This window comes from Lampetra planeri, chromosome 1 (genome assembly GCF_965212315.1).
Source record: "Lampetra planeri chromosome 1, kcLamPlan1.2.h2, whole genome shotgun sequence".
NCBI classification, from domain to species: domain Eukaryota; kingdom Metazoa; phylum Chordata; class Hyperoartia; order Petromyzontiformes; family Petromyzontidae; genus Lampetra; species Lampetra planeri.
In genome coordinates this window covers 40,541,467-40,566,673 of record NC_136107.1, presented here as the reverse complement: position 1 = coordinate 40,566,673, position 25,207 = coordinate 40,541,467, and the positions used below count along the sequence as shown (strand labels likewise).

At 51.9% G+C, this 25,207-nt stretch overlaps 1 protein-coding gene across 1 annotated transcript in view; it reads right to left on the bottom strand.

Annotated features, from left to right (window-relative positions):
• Positions 1-1,973: 1,973 nt before the first annotated feature.
• PEMT (phosphatidylethanolamine N-methyltransferase) overlaps positions 1,974-25,207 on the bottom strand; it is a 34,894-nt gene continuing 11,660 nt past the window's right edge. Inside the window, exons 3-7 of the mRNA XM_078601270.1 lie at positions 18,787-18,905; positions 12,955-13,103; positions 10,405-10,516; positions 6,508-6,582; positions 1,974-2,979 (exon numbers count right to left, since the gene is read on the bottom strand). Coding sequence (XP_078457396.1) covers positions 2,925-2,979; positions 6,508-6,582; positions 10,405-10,516; positions 12,955-13,103; positions 18,787-18,905 — 510 coding nt within the window. The 3' untranslated portion in view covers positions 1,974-2,924. The remainder of the gene's footprint in view (positions 2,980-6,507; positions 6,583-10,404; positions 10,517-12,954; positions 13,104-18,786; positions 18,906-25,207) is intronic.

The window sequence follows — 25,207 nt, the reverse complement described above, 5'->3', positions numbered from 1 at the left end:
TACCCCGTCATGACGCGTGACAAAGAATTCTGTTAACGCTGCAGCTTGCTAAAGTTTTTTTGCCAGACGTCCTGTAGAGTAGCGAGTTGCAATAATCGAGCCTTGTCGATACCACGCTGCACGCCACCATATTGGCGACGTCACGCCTTCATCGTGGCTGAATCTGAATGTGTCGTATAAGTGCGAGACCCGGAGCTTCCTCGTCCTCTGCGGGTGAGAGAGGCGCTGGTCGCGCGGGGCTGCGTGCATTTATATTCTTAGGTTTTTTCGGTAAAGTCACGTAGGTAAAACATTAAAATTAATGAAAGTAAAATAAAACAAAATAAAAATAAAAATCACGACGTTTCGGAGGCAACACAAAACGTCGTGATTTTTATTTTTTTATTTTTATTTTGTTTTATTTTACTTTCATTAATTTTAATGTTTTACCTACGTGACTTTACCGAAAAAACCTAAGAATATGAATCATTGCAGTCACGAAAGCTTCAAATCTAGAACTGCGTGCATTTGTTTGCGACGGAGTTCGGCATAAAATTCCTAAACTAATTTCAATATTCCATCTCCACCGTGAGCAACGGTTCGCCCCTTCTCACACGAGGTGCTCCAATTTTAGTGAATTGGCAATCATTGACCTCTTTTCATTTTTCTCTGCTTTCAACCACCTCCCATCGCTTGCGACGTTCCGTTCATCAGTCCACTGTGCGCGCTCTTCATATGAACCTTCCCGAATAAATCGCAATTAATAAATTTATTTTTGGCGACTCCGTCCCACCGCGCACACAAACGTCGCGACCCGCCTGGCACGGATCGTTCTTTTGTCGTGTCGTCCAAGCGCAGCAGCGAGGACGAATGCGCAGAAGAAACAAAACTTTGAAACTTATGATTAGCGCATCGTGTAGAGCTCGTCGAGAGGGATAAATCGCCGGAGCGTTCGCCTTCAACAGACATAGAATGACGTCGCAACGCAGTTCATGCGAGAGCCGGGGACTTGTGGGATCCCGGGGTCCCGCCATAAGCTTCACGTAATTCCATCTTCAGATTTCTCCCCTTTCCCCCGGACACGTCCTTCGCGGTTTCAGACAATTATCTTTCTCCGTTTGTCTTCCAATGTCTCCCTGCCAACTTTAAATGCACTGGCCAACATCATGTATAAGTAAATCCATTATATAAAGTGGTGATATTTATGTTATCAGTTTCCTCCTCTGGGCATACGAATCTCGAGCGTAGACTTCGCCTAAAATTGCTGTGATTTTGGTAACGACTATGACTTACCCTTGGTCTCACTTTGGCACCAATGAAGCGCAAACTTTGCATCGATGCAGTCTGCGACCACTTTCACTATTCAATATTCCCAGAGGGAAACGGTCCGATGGAATATTCATCACCGATGTTGGCCGTGAGCAGGAATCGAACTTGGGTCTCAGGGTTCGTAGGGCGGGGCAGCGCTAACCTCCGCAGTACCACTCCCCACATACTGACCAAACAAAGATCGCCCGTACAGCCTTCACAGACTGTTGAGGAAAGTGCTGTTAGCGAGCACCTCTGAAGGCCAAAACGGCACACGAGGGGGTGGGTGGCCAGCACCACGCCCAGCGATGCGCCAGATAGGCCCTGGTACAAGGATCCTCCACCACGCCCCGCCTCCTTTGTCTCCCCCAATGGCGATGTTTACACAATGCACCGGGTACTCATTTGAGGCCGAGTCGACCTAGGGGAGGCCCAGGACAGGTTTAGATAACCGTCACTGGTGGTGGCCGTGAGCAGGAATCAAATTCGGGACGCCGGATTCGTAGCGCAGCGCGCTAAGCGCTGCGCCACCACTCCCCACATACTGACACACACACCCACGACATGATAATACCCCTCGTAAAACATCACGTCTCCCTTGTACAGGGTTTTAATGTTGGGTTGTAATTTAGATGCTCAAGGTATCTGATTTGTAACAGCAATTTACATAAACTTCAATAACGATGTACTATTCATAATGACGTCGTTCATTCTTCTGAAAATGTTTTTGCAAAAAAACATTGAGAATTAATGCAGCTATCTTTTCACGCATAATGACCAATATAAAAAAAACATTAGATTATTCATTCAATTATAAGAAAAGAAACATTGAGGCAGTAATGAATGTGTGCTTATCGAAGCCCACGCTGATACATCAGCAGACGATGTCTCCTCCGTATGAGGTTTTTGGGGTTAGATCGCGTAAACGTCCGACAAAAAATCACGGGAGGTATCGAGATGTTCCAACGCCAAATATATACGTACCACGAGGCGTGGTCAGGCCTGTGTGTATGTTTAACTTGTTTTTGCGCCCGTACGTAGCCAACCGTGCTAATTGGAGGAGCGGGGTAAGTCTGCGCTAACAACACCTCACGCTTGTGGTATATCATGCAAACAGACGTGCTTTGATAATCGCGCACGCATCGTCCTCGAAGCTGATTGGCCTACTACCAAGACAGCCTCGTCCCTGGCCTCGTGTCACCGCCGGTGCGAGACCAGAGACTGGCGCAAGGGCGGTGCAAGTCTCAACACATCGACGGCTCGCGTCGAGCAGTTTTGAAACGAGGTGTGCGCCCGCGCAAAAACTTTGACAACGCACGATCCTATTTGGCATCGTGCATTTATTGCGCATTTTATAAATCAGATTTCAAAGAAAAACAATAACGAAAAGAAAGGGACGTGTTAATATTGAGGCAAACACAAGCTACGCGGATATCAACGCGCGATGTGCATTGGTAAAGTTGATTAATTTTAATTGCCCGCACAGCGATTAGAAATAGAAATCTTTAACAAAACGACACACGGAATCAAAAGTGCTGCTGGGTGCGAGATCGGCATTGCTGTCATCGCCAGGGATGGCAGCTGCAGAGCGTCGCGTGGCCACAACACCGCGTAGCCGCGTGGCCGCGTGAGCCACTTTAGCGTCGCTTCAATCCCACGTTTCTCTGCTCGTAAATGGCTCGAGTGAAGGGGCTGGAACAACAAAAACAACAACAAAAAATCTAAGCAATTGGGGAAACTGGGTCACGGCACAAATTCAACAACAAGCGCGGCCACGGCATGCGAGGCAGGCGGCGCATGAGGCGGCAGCAGCAGCAGCAGCAACAGCAGCAGGAGCGCCGCGACAATAAGAGCCCTGGACAATGTAAACATCACATACGTTACAACATGCCAAAACGACTCGCTACGGTTAATTAGCCAAGCGAAAAAAATCAAATCAGAACGTGATCGTAAACCTTCTCCCATCTCAAAGCGAACAGGTAAATGTGTTTTTTTCTCCATAATAATAAAGCACTTTTGGGTGAGATCTTGTAAATATAAATGCGTCGTAGCTTTTCTCAGACGGTACCAATTCATAATTTTTGGCTTAGCCCACGGAACGATCTGTGCCCAAATCTGTCATTAAGAAGCCTGCAGCTCGTGACAAATGCAATCATCAAGTGGCGTTGGAAGCATTTAAATAAAGAGCCAGTTACTCTTCATTTGGAGTTGCTTGTTCGTTCTCCCCCCGTGGTCGCGTGGATTTGTCTCTCCAGGGTCCTCTGGGTTTCCCCTCCACATTCAGAATCAACGTGCGTTCGCATTGTTTGGCTGCTACGAATTTGTCCTAACGATGATGAAAGCCACTTCATTGAGCTTGTCAATTTGTGGCCGGGTCACTTCTGGTGAAGATCTGTGCCGGGCGAGGGAGGTAACAACGCCTCAAACGTCTCGCCACCGCGGCGCCCAGAGCCGGCAGTGCCCACTCACTCAGCACCCTGAATAAGAGCGCGTGACCCTGGTCTCACTCGCTCTACCCACTCTCATCACCCAGCAGTGGCTGTCCTTAACGCTCGTGACGTCACTCCACATCGACCAGCCCCCCCCTCATTAATAATCATGAGCAGGTGACGTCACTCCACGTCGACCAGCCCCCTCATTAATAAACATGAGCAGGTGACGTCACTCCACATGGGGGGGGGCGAGGCGCCTCCTCCCCCCTCCTCGGCGTCAACTCACAGCCCCCACTACAAAGGCAGAACCCTCACGTCACATGATCTCCGTCACGCTGTTGAGACATCAAAGTAAAAAGGACGTCGTGATGAACAAGGGATTATAACCTTGACATGTAATAGGTCTGCGTCACCGCGGCCTTACAAACTGCACACGGATTGATGCAATGAATATATCACGTCGTGGTCTGCTCTTCGCTTGCAAGTTTCAGATTTTCTGCAATACACCCGTCCTTGGATGGGCAAATGGCTCGTTTCATAATATTGATCCTGGGAGACAGATCTTTCTCATTTGCAGCACCACACCTCTGGTACAACCCCCCAGAAGCAATCAGCACACTCTTGACTCCATCATCACCATCACCACCACACTCACAGTCCCAACTCAACACCACGGCTTGTCGCACACCCGCACACAACAACGACAAGCTCACAGCCACAACGACCCTTTTTAACAGTTTGCGCAACTCTAGATGGTATTGATTTATTTCTCATTGTATTGTCATTGCAATGGCCGTGCATTGTGACTGTGTCCAGAGCCGACACGTTGATGTTGAGCACGCACGACGCGTGGAAGAGAGACGGGCGAGTTGCAAGCCGGCGACGTTGTGTCAGCAGCGACCCACATGTCAGCGGCAAAGCAGCGGCGACAAGATTCCTGTAATTGCTTCGTCTTTTTAACGAGTTATCGCGCTGGCACTCAGCAGGCAGGATTTACAACCTGCAATAATGATTTAAGAGGAATTTATAAACATGCACTACCGAATATTTTTCTTTTCATTATAGTTAATGCATATTATTTGCACCTTCGTGCGTTTGAACGCGTTTTAAGTATTTACGACCAAATTTCGCCTTGACAAAACCAGCTTGTGTTACGCAACTGTTATACAATCTCCTCCTCTTTGTACATTTTCCGTTAGCACTTCCATCCAAAATCACATTCCCTTCTCGTGTGAACATCGCGTGAACAACGCGTGGAGAGCGCGTGGACATCGCGTGAACATCGCATGAACCACACGTGGACATCGCGTGAACGTACCATGAACAACGTGTGACCAACGTGTGACCAACGTGTGGACAGCGCATGAACAAGTGAAAACGCGTGAAGATCCCTAGAACATCGCGTGGACGGCACGTGAACATCGCGTGAAAGACGCGTGAACATCGCGTGAACATCGCGTGAACAACACGTGTGGCGCTGACGAAACACTTCTATCGCATCGTGTCTGCGCAACATTCCGCAATAAGAGAGCGTGGGATAACGACCCCATGTCCGTCTTCCAGCACGCGCAGTAACAAACACAGCTTTTTAATTCTGTTCTATATTTTTGTAACAAAAAAAGTTGTTGTTTTTGTCATTGTTGAATCAACTAGTAGTACAGAGAAGAATGCATTGAAACTGATCTTATCCCACCCTGCTCTTATCCGCATGTGTGCTTGAACCAACCACAAATCGGTGGCAAATCGGTCCGGATCTGTGACGGTGATAAAATGTGACGGGATGAACAGCGGCCGGGTGAATGATCTGGCCACCTAGTCCTCAGAAGACTCACTCTCGGTGCCTACGAGATGTTAACTCCCTCGCCTGGTATACAGGAGGTCGTTGGTTACACCCCGATCTTGACGCCTGTTGTCTATATAGAGTTTGTACGTCACCACGTGTTGGGAGTGTTTGGCTGCTGCTATAAATGTCCACGACGATAAGCAACTTTGTTGGAGCTGTCACTTGTGACCAGGTACCTTCTGAAAAAAGAGCTTACATAGTAGCTCAGTGAGCCTTACCTGGTAAAATACAAAGTTTAAGTTAAGTTTTTAGCAACGATTTCAATCGGACAAACCACCTCTCACGTTTAAACTGAACCCCACAAATGGCCTCGGCAAAGGAAGCCTTGGCCCCAGTTGACATTTTTTTATAAAACCTCAAAATCGAACGTGAGATTGATCCGCGTGGCGCTATATGTGAAGGCGTGCATCACAATCACCATCATCACAACCATCACCATCATCATCACAATCATTACCATCATCATGATCATAACAAGCACCATCATCATCACAATCATTGCCATCATCATGATCATAACAAGCACCATCATCATCACGAGTATCACCATCATTATCACAATCATCACCAAAATAGACAAAGATCCCCTGTATAGCCTTAACAGACTGTTGGGGCAAGCGCTGTCAGCGAGCACCTATAAAGGCCAGAACGGCACACGAGGGGGTAGGTGGCCAGCACCACGCCTGGCCGCCTTTGTCTCCCCAGTGACGATGTTTTTACACACCGCACCAGGTACTAATTTGAGGCTGAATCAACCTAGGGGAGGCCTAGGACCGGTTCAGATAATCGTCACTGATGTTGGCCGTGAACGAAAATCGAACTTGGGTCACCAGGTTCATAGCGCGGCGCACTAACCGCTACACTACCGCTCCCCATATACCCCACACATGCACGCAATCACCATCACCATCATCACCGTCATCGTCGTTATCATCGTCGTCATACCCTTCAAAGGCGATGGCCACCCTGTAGGAGATTGCGACTCCACATGTCAAGATGATCCCGGCGGGGCTGGCCTGCCTGCACCCACCACAGCAGCACAGCACGGCATGCCCTTAAACACCCACACAGCACTTCCATCACCACAAAGAACAAAGATCCCCCGTGTCGCCTTAACAGACTGTTGGCGTGCTGTTAGTAGCGAGTAGCAGCACCTATGAAGGCCGGCACGGCACGCGAGAGGGTGGGTGGCCAGTAGCTCGCTCGACCGCCTTTGTCTCCTCAGTGGCGATGTTACACACCATTTCACTAGGTACATTTTAGGCTGAGTCGACCTAGGAGAGGCCCACGACCGGTTCAAGTAATCATCACTGGTGTTGGCTGTCAAGCGGAAATCGAACCCGAGTTGTTTTGGGTTGGAGTGGTTTTTTCCAGGAGTGGTTTTGGGTTGGAGTGGTTTGGGTTGGAGTGTTTTTTTGCCAAGAGTGGTTTTGGGTTGGAGTGGTTTTGGGTTGGAGTGGTTGTGGGTTGGAGTGTTTTTTTGCCAGGAGTGGTTTTGGGTTGGAGTGGTTTTGGGTTGGAGTGGTTGTGGGTTGGAGTGTTTTTTTGCCAGGAGTGGTTTTGGGTTGGAGTGGTTTTGGGTTGGAGTGGTTGTGGGTTGGAGTGTTTTTTTGCCAGGAGTGGTTTTGGGTTGGAGTGGTTTTGGGTTGGAGTGGTTTTGGGTTGGAGTGGTTGTGGGTTGGAGTGTTTTTTTGCCAGGAGTGGTTTTGGGTTGGAGTGGTTGTGGGTTGGAGTGGTTGTGGGTTGGAGTGTTTTTTTGCCAGGAGTGGTTTTGGGTTGGAGTGGTTGTGGGTTGGAGTGGTTGTGGGTTGGAGTGTTTTTTTGCCAGGTGTGGTTGTGGGTTGGAGTGGTTTTGGGTTGGAGTGGTTGTGGGTTGGAGTGGTTGTGGGTTGGAGTGTTTTTTTGCCAGGAGTGGTTTTGGGTTGGAGTTTTTGTGGGTTGGAGTGTTTTTTTGCCAGGAGTGGTTTTGGGTTGGAGTTTTTGTGGGTTGGAGTGTTTTTTTGCCAGGAGTGGTTTTGGGTTGGAGTTTTTGTGGGTTGGAGTGTTTTTTTGCCAGGAGTGGTTTTGGGTTGGAGTTTTTGTGGGTTGGAGTGTTTTTTTGCCAGGAGTGGTTTTGGGTTGGAGTTTTTGTGGGTTGGAGTGTTTTTTTGCCAGGAGTGGTTTTGGGTTGGAGTTTTTGTGGGTTGGAGTGTTTTTTTGCCAGGAGTGGTTTTGGGTTGGAGTTTTTGTGGGTTGGAGTGTTTTTTTGCCAGGAGTGGTTTTGGGTTGGCGAGGGATCCGCAGCTGGAGAGGTGGGGGCCGCTCTCCGTGAATGTCCGACCACGTTCACTGAACGAGGGACTTTAAATTTAGTCGGTCTCGTAATAAATAACATCGTGCCTTTCGCACGTCTTATATTCATGCACTAAAACAATTAGCGATGAAAAAATGAAGAATTAATTCCATTTTAACCCTGGCATACGCTGACAGAAACCTAATTTCTTCATAACTGCTTTTTTGTGTTTACCATGTTCTATACACGGTGCGAAATAAGTTGAACATTCGCACGAAGGTAAACAAATAAATCTTTAAACTGTTTTGCTGTTTGCTTTCTGTCTTTGGTCTCTGGTCTAACACTGGTTGAGACGAGGCGCTCAAGAAGGCTGCTGTCTCTGGTGTAGACCAATCAGTTCCCAAGACAAAGCCAGGCATAGTCAGAGCATGCTTGCTTGGCATGTACCGTGTATGGTTAATGCGAATTTGATTCTTTGCAAAAGGTTTCTATTTGGTGTTTGAACATCTTAACACAATTCCTATTTTATTGCTATTTGAGCAAATTTATCATTATTAAACACAATAATTAAAGATTATCGCTTCTGCAAAGCATCAGGGGGTCAGAATCTCACGTCAAATAAACATAATTAACCAAGCTTGTCCTATTCTTGGTTCTTTCGGTAAAGTCACGTAGAAGGGAAATAATAAAATAATAAAAAGAAAACATAATAACCATTTATGTTTCATTATTTTATTATTTCCCTTCTACGTGACTTTACCGAAAGAACCTAGAATATGAATCCCTGCAGTCACGAAAGCTTTAAATCGAAATTCAAGCTTGTCCTGTTTACAACAAAAACAACATCCTTGACAATACATGACCCCCCTCTTGTAAGGCATTGCAAATTTTGCCTCGAGAAAACCATTAGCCTATCAACGGTCGGTAATTTCCTTCCTGCCTGCGCCACTCACATGTTTTGTGACATTCCATTGTTCCAACGAGGCATAAATTCTCCCCAATATTCCTAAAAGCGCACAGCAGCATGGGGAAGCGTCACCTTTGTCTACCCTTCAAATGAATGGCTCACAAAACCATTTTTTTTGTTCGTTCCAACACGGGGTTGGTCGGCCGCGGCGTGGCGGCCCACAGTCTTCCGCTCAAGATCCAAAAAATCCGCCGGCACTCGAGAGGCGACGGACGTAAACACGGCCGGTCGCCAGGCAACCAGGGCCACGGACGCTAAGCAACGAGGGATAAAGGGTGACCTATTTCCCCGCGGTGCGGGCGTACCGCGCCTGATGCTGGTGAATTACGGCGATAGTTGCAAAGCGAAGGTATGCGACGACGTGTTCGTTTGCGAAGCCAAGAGCTTTACAGAGAGAGAGAAATAAATACAAGTCTGGGTCAATGGCAGCTTTCAGCGCCGTGGCGTTGAGTTTGCGCTTCTGGGCCCTCGCGGCTTGCACAGATCACGGACGCGAGCTCCGGCGTGCAGGAAGCCAACCAGGGCTCATCGCCCGCAAAGAGGAGGTGCAAAGACGAGGTGCAAAGACGAGGTGCAAAGACGAGGTGCAAAGCGCAACCATCGGCTAACGTCAGCCCGTCGGCGCGCAAGTGGCGCCGGCGACGCTAAAATGTATCAGTTGTCCGCAATTTTTGTAAAATAAATAAATAAGCACGAAGTCTGACAAAATCCCTCGCGTTGTCACAGTCGCCCCAGGTCTCTCCCTGGCGAAGTGACAACATTGCAATTGTCGTGAGTTCTTGGAGACCACTTGTAGAGGCAACGCGTTAATTTCTAACGCACAAAGCAAGTCCACAGCCTTCACTCAGGCAACAGTTCCTGCCTTCACTCAGGCAACAGCCCTTCCCTGATACAACCTAGGAACACAGCCTCCAGGCTCACGTGCCTAACACCGGCCACGCTCTCAGGTCCTCCGGCTACGATTGACCTAGAAGAGGCTATCTGACCCGACCCAGCCAATGTATGGGTCCCGACCACTGGCTTCCTCGGACCCGGCCCTTACGTCAGGCCGGGAGTCCCAGGGTCTCACCACTGGCCCACAGAGCCCCAGCCCTTACAAGGACAGCGGGGCCAGGGGTCCCAGGGTCCTAGGCTGGCTGGTCTTCTGGCTTCTGTCTTGGACTGGCCCCAAACCTGTTGAGAGGTCTGGCTTTAATACACCTCCCAGGTGTGTCCGTCTCTGGCCACGCCTCTCTTCCAGAGAGTTCCAGGAGGGGGGCTCCCGGGGGATCCCAGGACACCCCACAGCCCCCTCCTGCTTTTGGGCTGGGGAATGAAGCGACCCCCCTGCCGGTACCGCCCCTGATGGGCCCTGTCTGCCATTGCAGGTAAGCGCAGCCCATCTACAGCGCTACACAATGAACACTCTCAAGTCACTGCCTGGTATCAAATGCGAAAGTCGGCGGTGGGATTTGTACTCGCTGTACAGTATATTCAGTTGCTCCGTCGCTCCCATAACCCTGACGAATCGTGTTAATCCGAGATGCGGGGGGGGGGGCGGAAAGGACGACAAACTAAAAAACGAAAACATTAAACATTAAACGCGAGTGCGACCGCTCCTCACATTAAGGACCAGCCCAGGAAATTGAGCGTCGAGCCCCAGTACATGGGGTTGTCGGTGACGCTGAACGGGAAGCCGGTCACCTTGCCGTCCATGAGGATACCGCAGTAGTCGCCTGTTGACAAACGGCACGCGCGCACGGAGAGAGAGAGGGAGGGAGGGAGGGAATTCGAGCAAATGTTTTGGCCAAGTGACTCGCTGTAAAATAATCTCGCTTTTGCGGCCAACAATTCATGGGGGACTGATTCGGGCAACCCCGCTGGGATATCCAAACTACAGCTGACAAACGATCGATGAGTTTTCAGTCATTCTTGGGTTGTTCGTTTTGTTTGCCTTGCACTGCAGATGGAGAAGCTGCAAGTTGATGGACAGCATGCTGCAACACGTCTTGTGTAAACAATATGCCTTGAGTTGCAAGTATTGGAATGGTCGTGATCCCTAAGTATCCTCTATCGCTGTCTCTCATTCCTCAACCCTTGTAGCACGCCCCTGCCAACTACATCATTCCACTCCGTGTCACCGGTTTGTAAGCTACGACAAGCGCCATGAGTGAAGGCGATCTAATTAAATGTAAACATTCAATTAGATCGGATTAGTTCTGGCAAGCCTCGCTCGACTGGTGAGACGTTGCATGTCCAAATCGGCGCGGAATTTGCTTCTTGTTGAACCGATGCTGCTGAAAGTATGCGCCCTCAGAAGGCCGTGTGGCTCACGGGATATGTAAAGAATACTCTGTAAAGAATACTCTGTACGTGGAGGAACCAATATGTGAAGGGAGGCGTATTGCCGGGTTATCGCCTAGATACTTGCATACCCCACAACTACGCCCGCGATGATTCTGCGTGACGACGTTTACACAGCAGCTGTGGATCCAGGACAAATCCTCAGCTGTGTCTCAGTGCCCAATGTGGGTTCTGGCTCCTCCACAGGAGCCCAGCAGTCACCCCCACGTCGTCTTCTTTCATACGGCTGCTGACGATGTGGATGCAGCGCTACAGCTACAATGTCACATGCAGGTGGTCAAGCCCAGATGACGTCAGGAGCAGTAGCAGAGTAGTGTATCATCGCTGTGACGTCTCCTACTGGAGAGTTTTGCATATTCCATTTGTACATCAGGTATCCGCATCCACTGGCATGCGTGCGACTGTGGTCGTCCACAACAGAGACCGTACAACGCGACCCACAAATACAAATGAGACACGACAGCGATGATTCACTACCCTGCTGCTCCCATTGTAGCTGTTGTTCTGCATCTACATCAGCAGCCGTACGAAATACTCAGTAGACCTGCCATGGGCTTGTCCAGCGAATGCGGTTGACGTGATGAGCGGCACCAGCTGATACTGCGCGAGCAGCAGCGTGGTCCTGCACCAGGGCACGAGCGGCTCGCCATCGATTCTCAAACATGCAAAGGTGCACCAGCTGCAGCGGCTGTCTCTGTGCGGTGCGAGGTGACTCAACGCCTGCGTCTGCAATTGGGCATTAAGTCTGCCGGGGGGGTGGGATGGTTGCTCCTGTACCTGTAATCCCTCGCAGCAGCAGCGGCTTCTGGCTAACCATCGAACAAAGATGGTCACGGCATCGCCCGCTTTCAGATGCGCTGCTTCTGCGGCCGTCTGGAATGCTCTTCCTTCCAATATTAGGAAGCCACAGGAAACTATGCACTTTTACATCACCTACATTCAAAGCTCATTTCTTTAGAGCTGCTTGTTGTTTTTTCGTTTTTTTGTCCTTCCCCCCCCCCCGCACCTCCGATTAGCGCGGTTGGCAACGTGCGGTGCGAAAAAAGTTCAACAGACGTACGCACGTCCCAAATTGAGCCATTCATATATATCACACGTGAACCACAGTAGTGACGCGGTGAGCGATCGCTTTGCATCAGTGCGCGCACGCACACGGGAGCACTGCCGATCGCTGCAACGCAAAGACAAACAGCGGTCCCCACGTGGTGAGCGCGCTGGCTGTACTGTCCCAGACATAACCGGCTATTCTCGTCTGCCCAGGCTGTACACAGCGCACACAGCGGGTCCTGCAGACACGGGGAAGGTCGCTTTACGCTCATCGCATTTATATTTTACGTATGATGAACTTCTTTCGCACCGTACGTAGCCAACCGTGATGATCAGAGGTGCGGTAAGCGATCGCATTAACGAGCAACAATACAGGACTGCATCTCCAAAAATTATAAACTATTTTACATTTACCAGGTAAGGCTCACTGAGCTATGTAGCTTTTTTTCAGAAGCTACCTGGCCATCACAAATGATAGCTCAACGAAGTGGCTTATCTCGTGGAAATGTATAACGGCCAAATACTCTAAATGCACGATATTGATTCTAAAGGTAGAGGGAAAAGGTGGAGGGAAAAAAAACGGAGGACCTGGAGAAAAATCCACGCGACCACAGGGAGAGAGACGCAAACTCCAAATACACAGCAGGCGTCATCGGGGTCGGAAACGAACCCACGACCTCCTGCGTACCAGGCGAGGGAGTTAACACCTCGCCACCACATCAAGCGGTCCGCAATCCGGGGCAGGGACCGCACGGGGGCTCACCCAGAAACGTCCCCGTGATGCCCAGGGCCCAGAAGCTGGCGAGGACCAGCAGGGAGCCGAGCGAGACGAGCGCCAGCCCCGCCGCGTACACCGGCGCTCCCCTGTCCAGCAGCGGCACCCTCGGCTGGCTCCGGATCGCTTCCGAAAACCTGCCACACCGAGTCGCACACAAAGACAAAGATCCCCCCCTACACGTGTAGCCTTAACAGACTGTTGGGGCAAGTGCCGCTAGCGAGCAGCAGCGCCTGTGAAGGCTGCCGGCACCGTGGCACACGAGGGGATGGGTGGCCAGTACCACGCCCGGGCGACCGCCCCAGTGGCGATGTTCACACACCGCACCGAGTGCCGGTGCTCATTTGAAGCTGAATCGACCTGGCCGTGAGCGGGAATCGAACTTGGGTCGCCGAGCTTGTAGCGCAAGAGTGGTAACCGCTGCACTACCGTTGACACACACGCACAGTCATATATGCACACACAAAGTCACACACACAGTCATATATGCACACACAAAGATACACACACTGTGCCACGTCTACTCCCAATTCCAAGTCGCCAACCGCTGACAAATTGAACTGATTGAGGCTGTGACGTAGCGACGTTGAACACCCAGCAAGAGCAACGGCTGCAAGACAGCGCAGGGATGAGACCTCTGAACCTCTACGCATGAGTGAGTTAATGAGTTAGTGAGCTAGGTGTTTGATGAGCCACCTGGCCAGGAATGGCCAAAACTTATCCCACTTGTCACCCACAAGTGGTGATCCCGAGACGGGTAAACGCTTTCACCCTTTTTCGTTGTTGTTTTTTTTACCCCTAAATTCCTCCGATCCAATTTTGAAACAAAAAATATCTTCACCTCGGAGACGTGGCAGGGAAAGTGGCCCCAGGTTGGCTGCACAATGGGCAGCGTGGCTGGCAGCGCACTTATTGTGAATGGCCTGCGAGGGACCGCCTGGGCTCCCAGTGCGGCGGTGTGGCAAGTGCGTGTGCAGCACACGTTGTTTACTGCAGGAAATTGGTTAAAAAAAATCCATTGAACTCAAATGAGTGTAAGAACTCGGCATTGGCTTTGAAGTCACAGTAATACACACACACAAAGACAATGACAAAGATCCCCCGCATAGCCTTTGACAGGCTGTTGGAGCAAGTACTGTCACCAAGCACCTATGAAGGCCTGCACGGCACACGAGGAGGTGGGTGGCCAGCACCACGCCCGGCCGCCTTTGCCTCCCGAGTTGGCGATGTTTACTACACACCGCCACACCAGCTACTCGTTTGAGTCGACCTAGGGCAGGCCCAGAACCGGTTCAGATTATCGTCACCGGTGTTGGCCGTGAGCGGGAATAGAACTCGAATCGCCGACTTTGTCGCACTAACCGCTGCACTACCGCTCCCCACAGTGACGACACAAACACACAAATGATCACACACACAAGCCGGCGACTTGCTAAGCAGCAGTTTAACAAAGAAAGCCGATGCTAGGATATAGCCTTGCCAATTTGTTCCTTCGTGTTTTCTAATTGAGTTCAGTGGGTTCATATTTCTTGACGGGATGAAAGCGTTTCAACCACCATCCTATCGAGATCATGTTTCCGAATGGTTTGGGAAAGCTTTATTAAAATCTCTCGCTAGTCCTCTGAAAAGCTCGCTAAGGTTTGTGGGAAAACGCTCAAAGCGCCGCACGTAAACCGCGCAAGCTGTAAACACGCCATTCACACCGCATCGGTAAAGAGAGCCCAGCGGAAGTTTAGTCCAGCTCGGTACAGCACGTCGTTCTTGCTGTTGTGTTCAACTTCTGCCCCCTGCACCTCCCATTGGCACGGTTGGCCACGTGCGGTGCCGAAAGAAGTTCAACGGCTGCCGAAGGAATGCGTTGTGTGCTCGCGCTCATTACTCCCAAAGTGCTTGCTGCATATGAACCACAACACCTTGCTGCCGATCTCAAGGAGCGTAAACCACCGTCACACAAACGCCGCTCGTCCTCGCAGCAGCAGCAGCGGCGGCTTTTGGCTAGCCGTCGAACGAAGACGGTCGCTGCATCGCGCGCTTTCAGACGCGCTTCTGCGGCCACCTGGAATGCTCTTCCTTCTTATAGTAGGAAGCCACCTGGAGCTATGCACTTTTAAATCTACGTTGAAAATTTATTTAGGACTGCTTTTTGTTTTTAGTGTTGTCCTCCTCCCCGCACCTCCGATTAGCACGGTTGGCTACGTACGGTGCCAACGAAGATCAACATACACACAAAAAGACAATGACAAAGATCCCCCGTATAGCCTTTAACAGACTGTTGGGGCAAGTGCTGTTAGCGAGAACCTATGAAGGCCAGAACGGCACACGAGGGGGTGGGTGGCCAGCACCACGGCCGGCCGCCTTTGTCTCCCCAGTGGCGATGTTTACTACACACCGCATCAGGTACTCATTTGAGGCCGAGTCGACCTAGGGGAGGCCCAGGACCGGTTCAGATAATCGTAACCGGTATTGGCAGTGAGCAGGAATCGAACTCGGGTCGTCGGGTTCGTGGCGCAGCGCGCTAACCGCTACACCACCGCTCCCCACTGTACAACGTAGACACATATCCACTGCAGTCAGTTATGTTGCTCCAAAAGAAAAGTTACATTCGTCTCCGAAAGGCACTCAAGGTGATCGATACTGCCCAAGGCCTTCTATCGCGAGCGGCCTTGATCACCGTGTCCAGGCGGTGGGGCCCGCGGAGGGAGGGCCGAGTTCTCTTCTCGTGCCCCAGTCTCGCTTCAGGGCCGTCCAGCCACAGTCCACGGCCGCAGGCTCCCAGCTCCGCCAGACCTTGAGCACAATGGCCGATTGGCCTTGGCGGCTTCCCTTTGATGGAAATTGGGCGAACTGCGCTGCAGGGTACCCGCCGAGTGTGTCTCTATCCTGCGGCTATGTGCAAGACTCGTCGGTCTTGTCCAGAGAAATCAAAAATGTAAGAAGGAAAACAAAAAACTGTTTCTCTCCTTTTTATGCACTACTAATTTTTCTCCTCGCTGTTCGTGGCGCCCGGTGGTACTTTATTTTGCGTGCGGTTGCGATTTAATCTGCTGCTGAGGTCGCGAGGGAGTCTTTCTGCTCATCCCTGTTGCTCCGTGCCCCACGGTAGCGTCCCGTTCTGCTGTAATGTGCACTGATATTGGCACGTAAAATAAAGATTGAGTGATCATTGGTAAGCGAAGCCACATCCCTAACGAGGGCCACCTGCGCCCCGATCTCTCGAGGGGATGAAAACTTCACAGCAGGGGGCACTCTCCAACTTCTGCAGAGTGGGAGAGTTGCCGCCCCCACCCCGCTCCGTTCGGATGAAAGACCTCCGACACCGGAACGGTAACAAACCGTGTGAATGACAACGCACACGAGTTTGTCAGACGGAGCGCGGAATACTTTGATGTGCTCCACCGCCGTCCACGCGTCGCAGTGTCCACGGCTGGCGAGCTCGCCTGTTCCTTCACCTCGACCGGTCCAGACCGGTGTAAGTCCACGCCGCACGTCTGTTTGTTATGGTGCTTTGTCCCACGCGCCAATGCGAGACGATTGTTTGAGCGGGAGAGAACTGGATATGACTGCCGCACGTCAAGATGACTTTCGAAAACATTGGGGCCAGGATGGACATTTGAGGACGCTTACACCGAGGGCAAGTGAGGTGCTGGGTGACTTCACAAAAACAAAGGTCCCTCGTGTAGGTTTAACAGACTGTTGGGGGCAAGTGCTGTTAGCGAGCAGCGCCTGTGAAAGCCGGCACGTGGCACACGGGAGGGGCTGGTGGCCGGCACCACGCCCGGCAACGCGCCAGATAGGCCCTGGGACAAGGATCCTCCACAGCACGCCCCGCCGCCTTTGTCTCCCCCATTTTCAATGCTTACACACCGCACCGGGTACTCATTTGAGGCTGAGTCGACCTAGGGGAGGCCCAGGGCAGGTTCACATAACCATCACCGGTGGCGGCCGTGAGCGGAAATCGAACTCCCCCTAAAAAAAAAAACGATTCTATTTACCAGATTCAGAGGCGACCTGGCTATCACAATATCTCAACGAAGTGGCTTATCATGTGGACATTTATAGCAGCCAAATAATTTAAAACGCACGTTGATTCTAAATGTGGAGGGGAAAAAACGGACGGCCAAGAGAAAAATATACGCGACCACACGGGGAGAACACTCAAACTCCAAATATACAGGCGTCGTCAAGGTCCGGGATTTTAACATCCTGCCTTGTTGCCACTATCGCTACCGTAATCGTCTCACCGCGGTGGCGAGATGTTAACTACCTCGCCTGGTATACAGGTCGCGGGCTTGATCCCGACCCTGACACCTGCTGTATATTTGGAATTCAAGTGCAGTAGCAGTCAAAGGTCACAGGTTACACGCGAGTCAAAATCAATTCCCTCGGTCGTCCATCTATTTTGGTCAGAGTGACATTACCCCAGTAATGCCGTGACAGAGCGACATGCAAATGAGCGTGCAGATAACAAGATCAAGAGGCCCGCCGAGTATATGTTTGTCCTTGTGCCCAGGTCTTGAAAAATAAACTTCGGTCTCAAAGATCCCTCACACAGCTAGAAACCATTTAAGACTTTCGTACAAAACCAACTCGCACCGTTCCCACGCTCCGCGCACCTCGCCGAGATTTGTGGAACGCACGGCGACGGTTAGAAAGGTAGTCGTCACGTCGGCGGTGACGTCCCAGAAGCCACCACGCTACCAGCGGTTCTGAATGTTGCGATGGTGAGACATCGGCAACCAATTTAAAATTCATGATCATTCAGCTCGTCTACCCATGCAGGACAGCCTCACCGAGTCTCAAGACCTGTTTTCAGGAAGGTCCTGCCAAGTTTTAGCAGTAGCAGGCGATGTTGCTGCGACTGCTGCTGCGCGTGATCCCAACCCGGTAAATTTGCAGGTAACTTTTCAGCATTCAGATGTTTGGCCGATACCGGTTACATTGTTTCTTTTTTCGGGCTATGGAAGGAAACCGGACAAAACCCATGCATAAGAGAGGAAGAGAGAGAGAGAGAGAGCGGTGGCTAGGAGATGTTCACTACCCCGCCTGGTGTAGAGGAGTTTGTGGGTTCCATCCCAATCCTCACGCCCTCTGCAGTTTTTCCCTCCACATTTGGAATCAACGTCACGCGTTTTAGAGTATTTGTCTGCTATGAACTTCCACGTGATAAGCAACTTCGTTGAGCTGTCATTTGTGAGCAGGTCGCTTCTGAAAAGGAGCTACACAGCTCAGTGGGCCTTAGTCGGTAAAATAACAAAAAAATAGTTTCATTAGCTTGTACAAACTCCACACAGACAAGCGCCCGAGTTGGGCATCGGGTATTGAGCACAGACTCGTCTTGCGGTGGTGCACGACCATTACCACTGGGTCACCATCCTAACCTTCTTTAGAACTCCTTTACGTGTTTAGTTTGTTGTCCTTCACCCACACCTCCGATAAGCATGGTTGGCTACGTATGATCCCGACCCTCACGCCTGCTGCTTGTGTAGATTTTTCTGCGGGTCCTCCAGTTTTTATCTCCACATTTAAAATCAACATCGCAGTATTTTACCGCTATACATTTCCACGCGATAAGCCACTTTGTTGGGCCACCATTTGTGACAGTTAGATCGCTTCTGATAAAGAGCTACTTAGCTCAGTGGGCCTTACCTGGTAAAACTTAAATGTAAACGACTTGTTTACATTGAATCCAAGTGTATTACATAGGTTTCTCTACCTCGTAACGGAGTGGCAAAGACCGCAGTGGCATTTGTAAATGTGTAATGATTTGCGTGTAGTGGTCGAGCGGCGAGTTTGTGTAGCGAGGCGCTGAGGCGGCGGCACCGGTAGTCTCTGTAGAAGCCCAGCAGCAGGATGGCGACGGCGAGCGAGTGGCAGGCGCCGTGCGCGGAGCCGCCGCACGCCCGCGTCAGGAAGCGCGTGCGGTGCTCGCGGCGCGCCACCTGGCAGTCACGCACGCACACACACGCACACACGCAGTCCCGCACGCACACACACACGCACACGCAGTCCCGCACGCACACACACACACGCAGTCACACACGCACACACACGCACGCAGTCCCGCACGCACACACACACGCACACACACAGTCACACACAACAACCGCCATTCGCCACTAAGTGGCGGTGACGTCACCACGACGCTTGTGCCAGGCCATGTGCACCCTGAGGCCACGTGAAGTGTCGAACGCCCGCTGGCAGGAGGTCACGGGGCAGACCCAGGTGCCACGGGTCGACTGACCGAGATGACCGAGATGACTGGCTGATCCACCACCTGTGCCCCCTACTGTGCCAACTTGCTGTGCTTTAGCCACCCGGCGCTCCGCTCGTTGTTGTGAGCGTCGCTCCTCCGCCCTCCGTTGTTGTTGGAGGGCGACTGCCTCCAACTGCCCAGTAGCGTCCTTCACGAGCCTCCTCCACTGAGGCCGATCTTGACACCGCTGGTACCAGTCATCGGCAAGTCCACTCAGCTCCACGTCCTCCTGTACCACATCACTCCATCTCTTCTCTAGCCCGTGCCGCGCCCGTTTAGCCCCCTCGATCCGGCCGAACAAAAGCTGTTTAGGCATGCGGTGGCTGGGCATGCGGGCTACATGACCCAGCCAACGCAGCCTTGCCTGCCGGAGGAGCTCACTGATGGGACTTTGCCCAGATCTTTCAAGGACTTGTGAGCTCCTCACACAATCCAGCCTGGTTAAACCCAGGATGGATCGTAGGCAGGCCAGTCTAAATGTGTCCAACCGGCGAAGATGCTCCACTAGGGGGGTCCACGTTTCGCAAGCGTAGAGAAGGGAGGGAATGACCGTGGCCGAGAAGACCTGAAGCTTCGTGCGGAGCGACAGACCAGGTAGCTTCCACACAGCGATGAAAAGATATTGCCGCTCGACTGATTCGGAGTGAGACCTCTGCTGATAAACTGGAGCCGGTCATAAGCACACTGCCCAGGTATGGGAAACTCTCCACTCTCTCCACAACTGCCCCATCACCGATTGGGAGTTGTGGGGGTGGAGTGCCCGATGGTACAAAATACCCAGGCAGGTGCTTAGTTTTGGTGGGGCTGATGGTAAGGCCCCACCTCTTAGTGGCACGCTCCAGTCTCAGCAGCAGCGTCTCCAACTCCTCTTCTGAATGAGCAGCTATTACCAAATCATCGGCATACATAACGTGGTTGACCAATAGGGAGCCATCCCTTGATCGCACCCGGGCGTCGATCAGCCTCCCATTATATCTGTACCAAATGGTAATTCCCCCGGTACAGCTATTGAAGGCTTCACGAACTACGCAGTCGAAATAGATGTTAAATAATGTGGGAGCCAGAGGACATCCCTGTCGCACCCCAAGGTGTACAGGGAAAGGCTCCGACTCCCGGCCACGTAGTTTTACCCGGGCCCGCTCACCATCATGAAGGTCCTTAATGATCGTGAGCAGAGGGTCAGGGACTCCGAAAGCACGAAGAACAACCCAGAGCCCAGTCCTACTGATGGTATCATAGGCCTTGACCAGGTCAATAAAGCAGAGATGTAGGTCTTTTTGGAATTCCCTACACCTCTGCTGTAGCAGACGGACAGAAAATATGGCATCTGTGCAGGACCGCCCTTTCCTGAAACCGCATTGGGGCTCCGCAAGCCTCTCCTCAGCGTGCCTAGCAAGGCGATGTTGAATAATCCTTGCCAGGACCTTACCCGGCACACTGAGGAGTGAGATGCCCCTGTAGTTGTTACAGTCGGTACGGTCCCCCTTCTTAAAGAGGGGGACCACCAGGGCATCCTTCCAGTCCTGCGGAACCCGTCCAGTGGTCCAGACTGTTGTTATGATGTCATATAGGGCAGTCTGTGCACAAACGCCACCCTCCCTCAGCATTTCGCTTGGGAGATCATCTCTGCCCGGTGCCTTCCCTGGTCTCAGACTCCGAATCGCCCTCAGTACTTCCTCAACAGCTGGTACCTCAGCCAGCCACTCACAGGGGGTGACCTCTTCCAATATTTGAGGCAGTCACACACGCACACACACGCACACACGCAGTCACACACACACAGACACGCAGTCCCGTACGCACACACACACACACGCAACACACACACGCAACACACACACACGCAGTCCCGCACGCACACACACACACGCAGTCACACATGCACACACACAGTCACACACGCACACACACGCAGTCGCACACACAGTCACACACGCACACGCATGCCCCACCGCACGCGTTAAAAGGCACGGTCCGCTCTGCCTATAACGCCGCGTGTTGTTTTCACAACGCGAATTGGATACGACACAATGAATGAATTGGGGAACATATTTTTTCATCATAACGTGGATGCGAAATGGATATACAACGCGATCAAGCGAACAGGACACGGTCGCGCGAGTAGGATGAAGTGGACGTACGGCTGCCTCGGCATCGCACGAGGCAGCGGGAGCCAGCGGGATGCTTCTAGACGCTACCCACGCGCCCCGGTCTTTGTTCGGCCTGCGCACGCATCTCAGGTGTGCCGGACAACAGCGTTCCTGCTGCAGTAGTCATGATGATGAGGATGTTTCAACGTGTGACGCGCCGTCGCCTTCGAGCGGTGTATGTTCCCTTTCGCAGAGACAGAGAGAGACAGAGAAAGAGACAGGGAGAGACAGAGAGAAAGACACGGAGAGACAGAGAGAGAGACAGAGAGACACAGAGAGACAGAGATAGACAGAGACAGGGAGAGACAGGGAGAGACAGAGAGAGAGACACACAGAGAGACAGAGAGTCAGAGAGACAGGGAGAGAGACAGGGAGAGACAGGGAGACAGGGGGAGATGGAGAAAGACAGGGAGAGAGACAGGGAGAGAGACAGAGAACCACTTGGAAGGCAAAGGAGGAACCGCCAAAGAGCAGAAGGTCAGCCACGCAATGAGCCGGTGCCCATAATTGGCCCATCGAAAACGGTCTTGTGACAAGCACCCTTATAGAGATGACACCTCCTTGAGAAATCTTGTAAAACGCGTGTCACTTAGCAACAGATATGTTTAGTCCCTAACATTCTGCTGCGTCAATATCGTTTTAATGAAAACCTCTCGGCCTTGGTGCAGACCACCAACTCTAAAGACCCGCGACGTGTGTGGCCATGTTGGCACTTTGTGTCACGCAATGCAGTACTTTCGAGCTGGTGGTCTGTACAAGGATGAAAGCCGTGCACGGCAGTGTGCGTGTTGTTTTTTTTTTAGGGAGCGGTGGCGCAGCAGTTAGCGCTACGCTGCGCTATGAATCCGGCGACCCGAGTTAAATTCCCGCTCAGGGCGACCAACACCGATGACGATTATCTGAACCGGTGCTGGGCCTCCCCCGAGGTCGACTCAAATTAGTACCGGACGCAGTATTTAAAGATCGCCACTGGGGAGACAAAGGCGGCCGGGCGTGGTGCTGGCCACCCAACCCCTCGTGTGCCGTGCCAGCCTTCACAGGTGCTACTCGCTGCTAGCGGCACTTGCCCCAACAGCCTGTTAAGGCTGCACGGGAAATCTTCGTCTTCGTGCTGTTAAATCTCTCTCCTGCCTGCACTCAGTGGTTCCGTTGCCATGGATGCTCCCCGTCGTTCACACAACGAGAACGACCGCGGGCGCTCGTCCGAGTCATTCTGGCGCACGTTCGTCTGCGTCTCGTTCTGAACGGCACAGGCGTCGTTGTTGTTACCGTACCAGGCGAGCGCCAAAATAGACTCTCGGGAAAACCACTTCCCGCTCGCGTCACTGCGGCCACGACGTAGCGAGCGACCCTTGGCACGCCGTGTAGTCTCGCGCCACCCAGACACGCCCCGAGGCACGAGCACCCCTTCTTACGCTCGCCCGCGCTGCCCCGACGTCACATGCCCATATATGTTTTAACGACGGCAAAAGGAAGATTGCACGCAGCCAGAGACGACTGAAGCTGATTTCGGAGGAGGCGGAATAAGGAATGAGATGGCCGCATCGATGCGAGGCCTTTGAAGACGCTGCAGCGGCCGTCCGCGCTTAGGGCAGGAAATGCGATTTGTACGACACGCTGATACGGGGCTCAACCTTTTGGACCCTTGAGGTTATTAATTCTGGACGGTGATTATTTGCATTCCGTCTTTTTTTTTACGGATTGAGATGACAGCCATTTGAATTCGCAATTGGAACTTATTTGATGTTACGAGCACAACGTGATAACTCTCTCTTGGGCAAAATGACGCTCTACGGGGCCTTGAAGCCCATTACACAGTGAATATTTTGACAGCGTACACAAGACGCATCGGTTGGCCGTTGGAATGAAACTATTGACGCTGATGCGATCCCGGGTCGCACCGCGGCACAGCGCGTCAGCAGCCCCCGACAACACGGCGGACAGCGACGCGCGGCACGCTGGCGCACAACAGTCGAGTCCGTGGCGGCAGCGCGCCGACCGCTGCGCCGCCGCTCCCCCCGCGCGCGAGACGCCGCCTCGGGGTTCAGAGGTCACGACTGGACAGGAGCAGCAGCTGGCAGGGAAAGGAGAATGGTGGAGACGTTCGCGCACAGCGGCGGGAAGTTACCGGCTGACAACAACAACAACAACAAAGGCAACGACAACAACAAAGGCAACGACAACAACAACAACAAAGGCAACGACAGCAGTGACAGCGACGTTCGCGCAGCAGCTGCAGGCGACTGCGGCCACGCTCCTGCTTTGCATGCCGCAAAACGATAAACGCAAGGAGCCCTTGCGAGGGCTGCGATGAGTTCCGGCTGAGGTGTCAAGGTGCAGCGTGGTGCTGTAATATGGAAATTTGTGCATTTTTTCTATGCGGACGATTACCTGGTGTGAACCGATTGTGGCGTGCGGGGCTCGTATACTTTATTAGAGCGCTTGTAAGCAAAGTGTGCACCTTGAACTTTGGCCTACGGAGGACTTTGGTAAGAATGTTGTTTCCAGATAATCGCTAACGTCGCACGTTACGTTTGTATGAGTGTATGTATGTTAAACTTCTTTTGCACCGTACGTAGCCAACCGTGCTCTTCGGAGGTGCGGGGGAAAGACAACAAACTAAACACAAAAAGCAGCTCTAAAGAAAAAAGTTTTCAATGTAGATGATGATTGAAAAGTGCCCAGCTCCAGTGGCTTCCTAATATCGGAAGAGCGTCCCAGGCGGCCGCAGAAGCGCATCTGAAAGCGCGCGATGCAGTGACCGTCTTAACATCGAGCAGGGCCTGTGGTAACCGCGCGTTATTGAAGCCGCACATTACTGCCGGTTACATTTCATTTCAATGGGAAATGTCCACGGGCAGAGACACGACACGGAGCTACAGCCGCCAGCAAGCTCAGAGCTTCACAATCAATCGGTGTGGTGCCTCGGTAGCTTTCGGATGTTATAACAACACGCGTTTACGTCTATATGGTGAATATTCAGCAGAATCTGCCAGTGTTTATGAGCCAGCTTACGGCAGTCAAAGCAGATGAACATTATGCAGTTAAGATATAATCATCATAATCATCATCGTGACCTTCGTAACCAAGAACACATCGTCCTAGGTCTCCTATTTTTAGTTGATCTTCAAACAATTCACACCACCGCCACCACCGCCACCACCGCCACCATCATCATAATTATTGTCGTAATGTGGCAACAACAACAAAATAGCTACATCATCTGGACGACGATATTAATTTCGTTAAATGTCATGAAATACGTAAATGGACAAACAATAATACTTTACGTTACAACACGGTTACAATGCAGGCATGTTACAAACGTGTGCTAGAAATAAAAGCATTGGCCGAGACGTCGGCTGTCGTGCATCGTCTCTCTCTCTCTCTCTGAAGGCCACGGCGTCAGTGACGAATGTGCCAAGTGGTTGAGAGGGGAGTGAGGGTTGCCAGGACGTGTCTCATCTCACTGCTGCTGCGGGCACCCCAGTGAGGTTAGCACTGCGCTGCGCCACGAACCCAGCTGCCAGAGTTTAATTCCAAAAACACCGGTGACAATTATCTGAACTGGTCCTGGGCATCCCCTAGTTTGACTCATCCTCAAATGAGTACCTTGTGCGGTGTGTAAACATCGCTACACGGGAGACAAAGGCGGCCGGGCACGTTGCTGGCCACCCACCCCCTGGTGCGCAGTGGCGGCCTTCGTAGGTGCGACTCGCTAACAGCACTCGCCCCGACAGCCTGTCAAGGCTGTAGGGTGGGGGCGGGGATCGTTGTCTTTGTGGGCACCTCGAGATGTCAGGCTGGTTCCAGAGCCCACACGGTTGCCCAGGGGCGA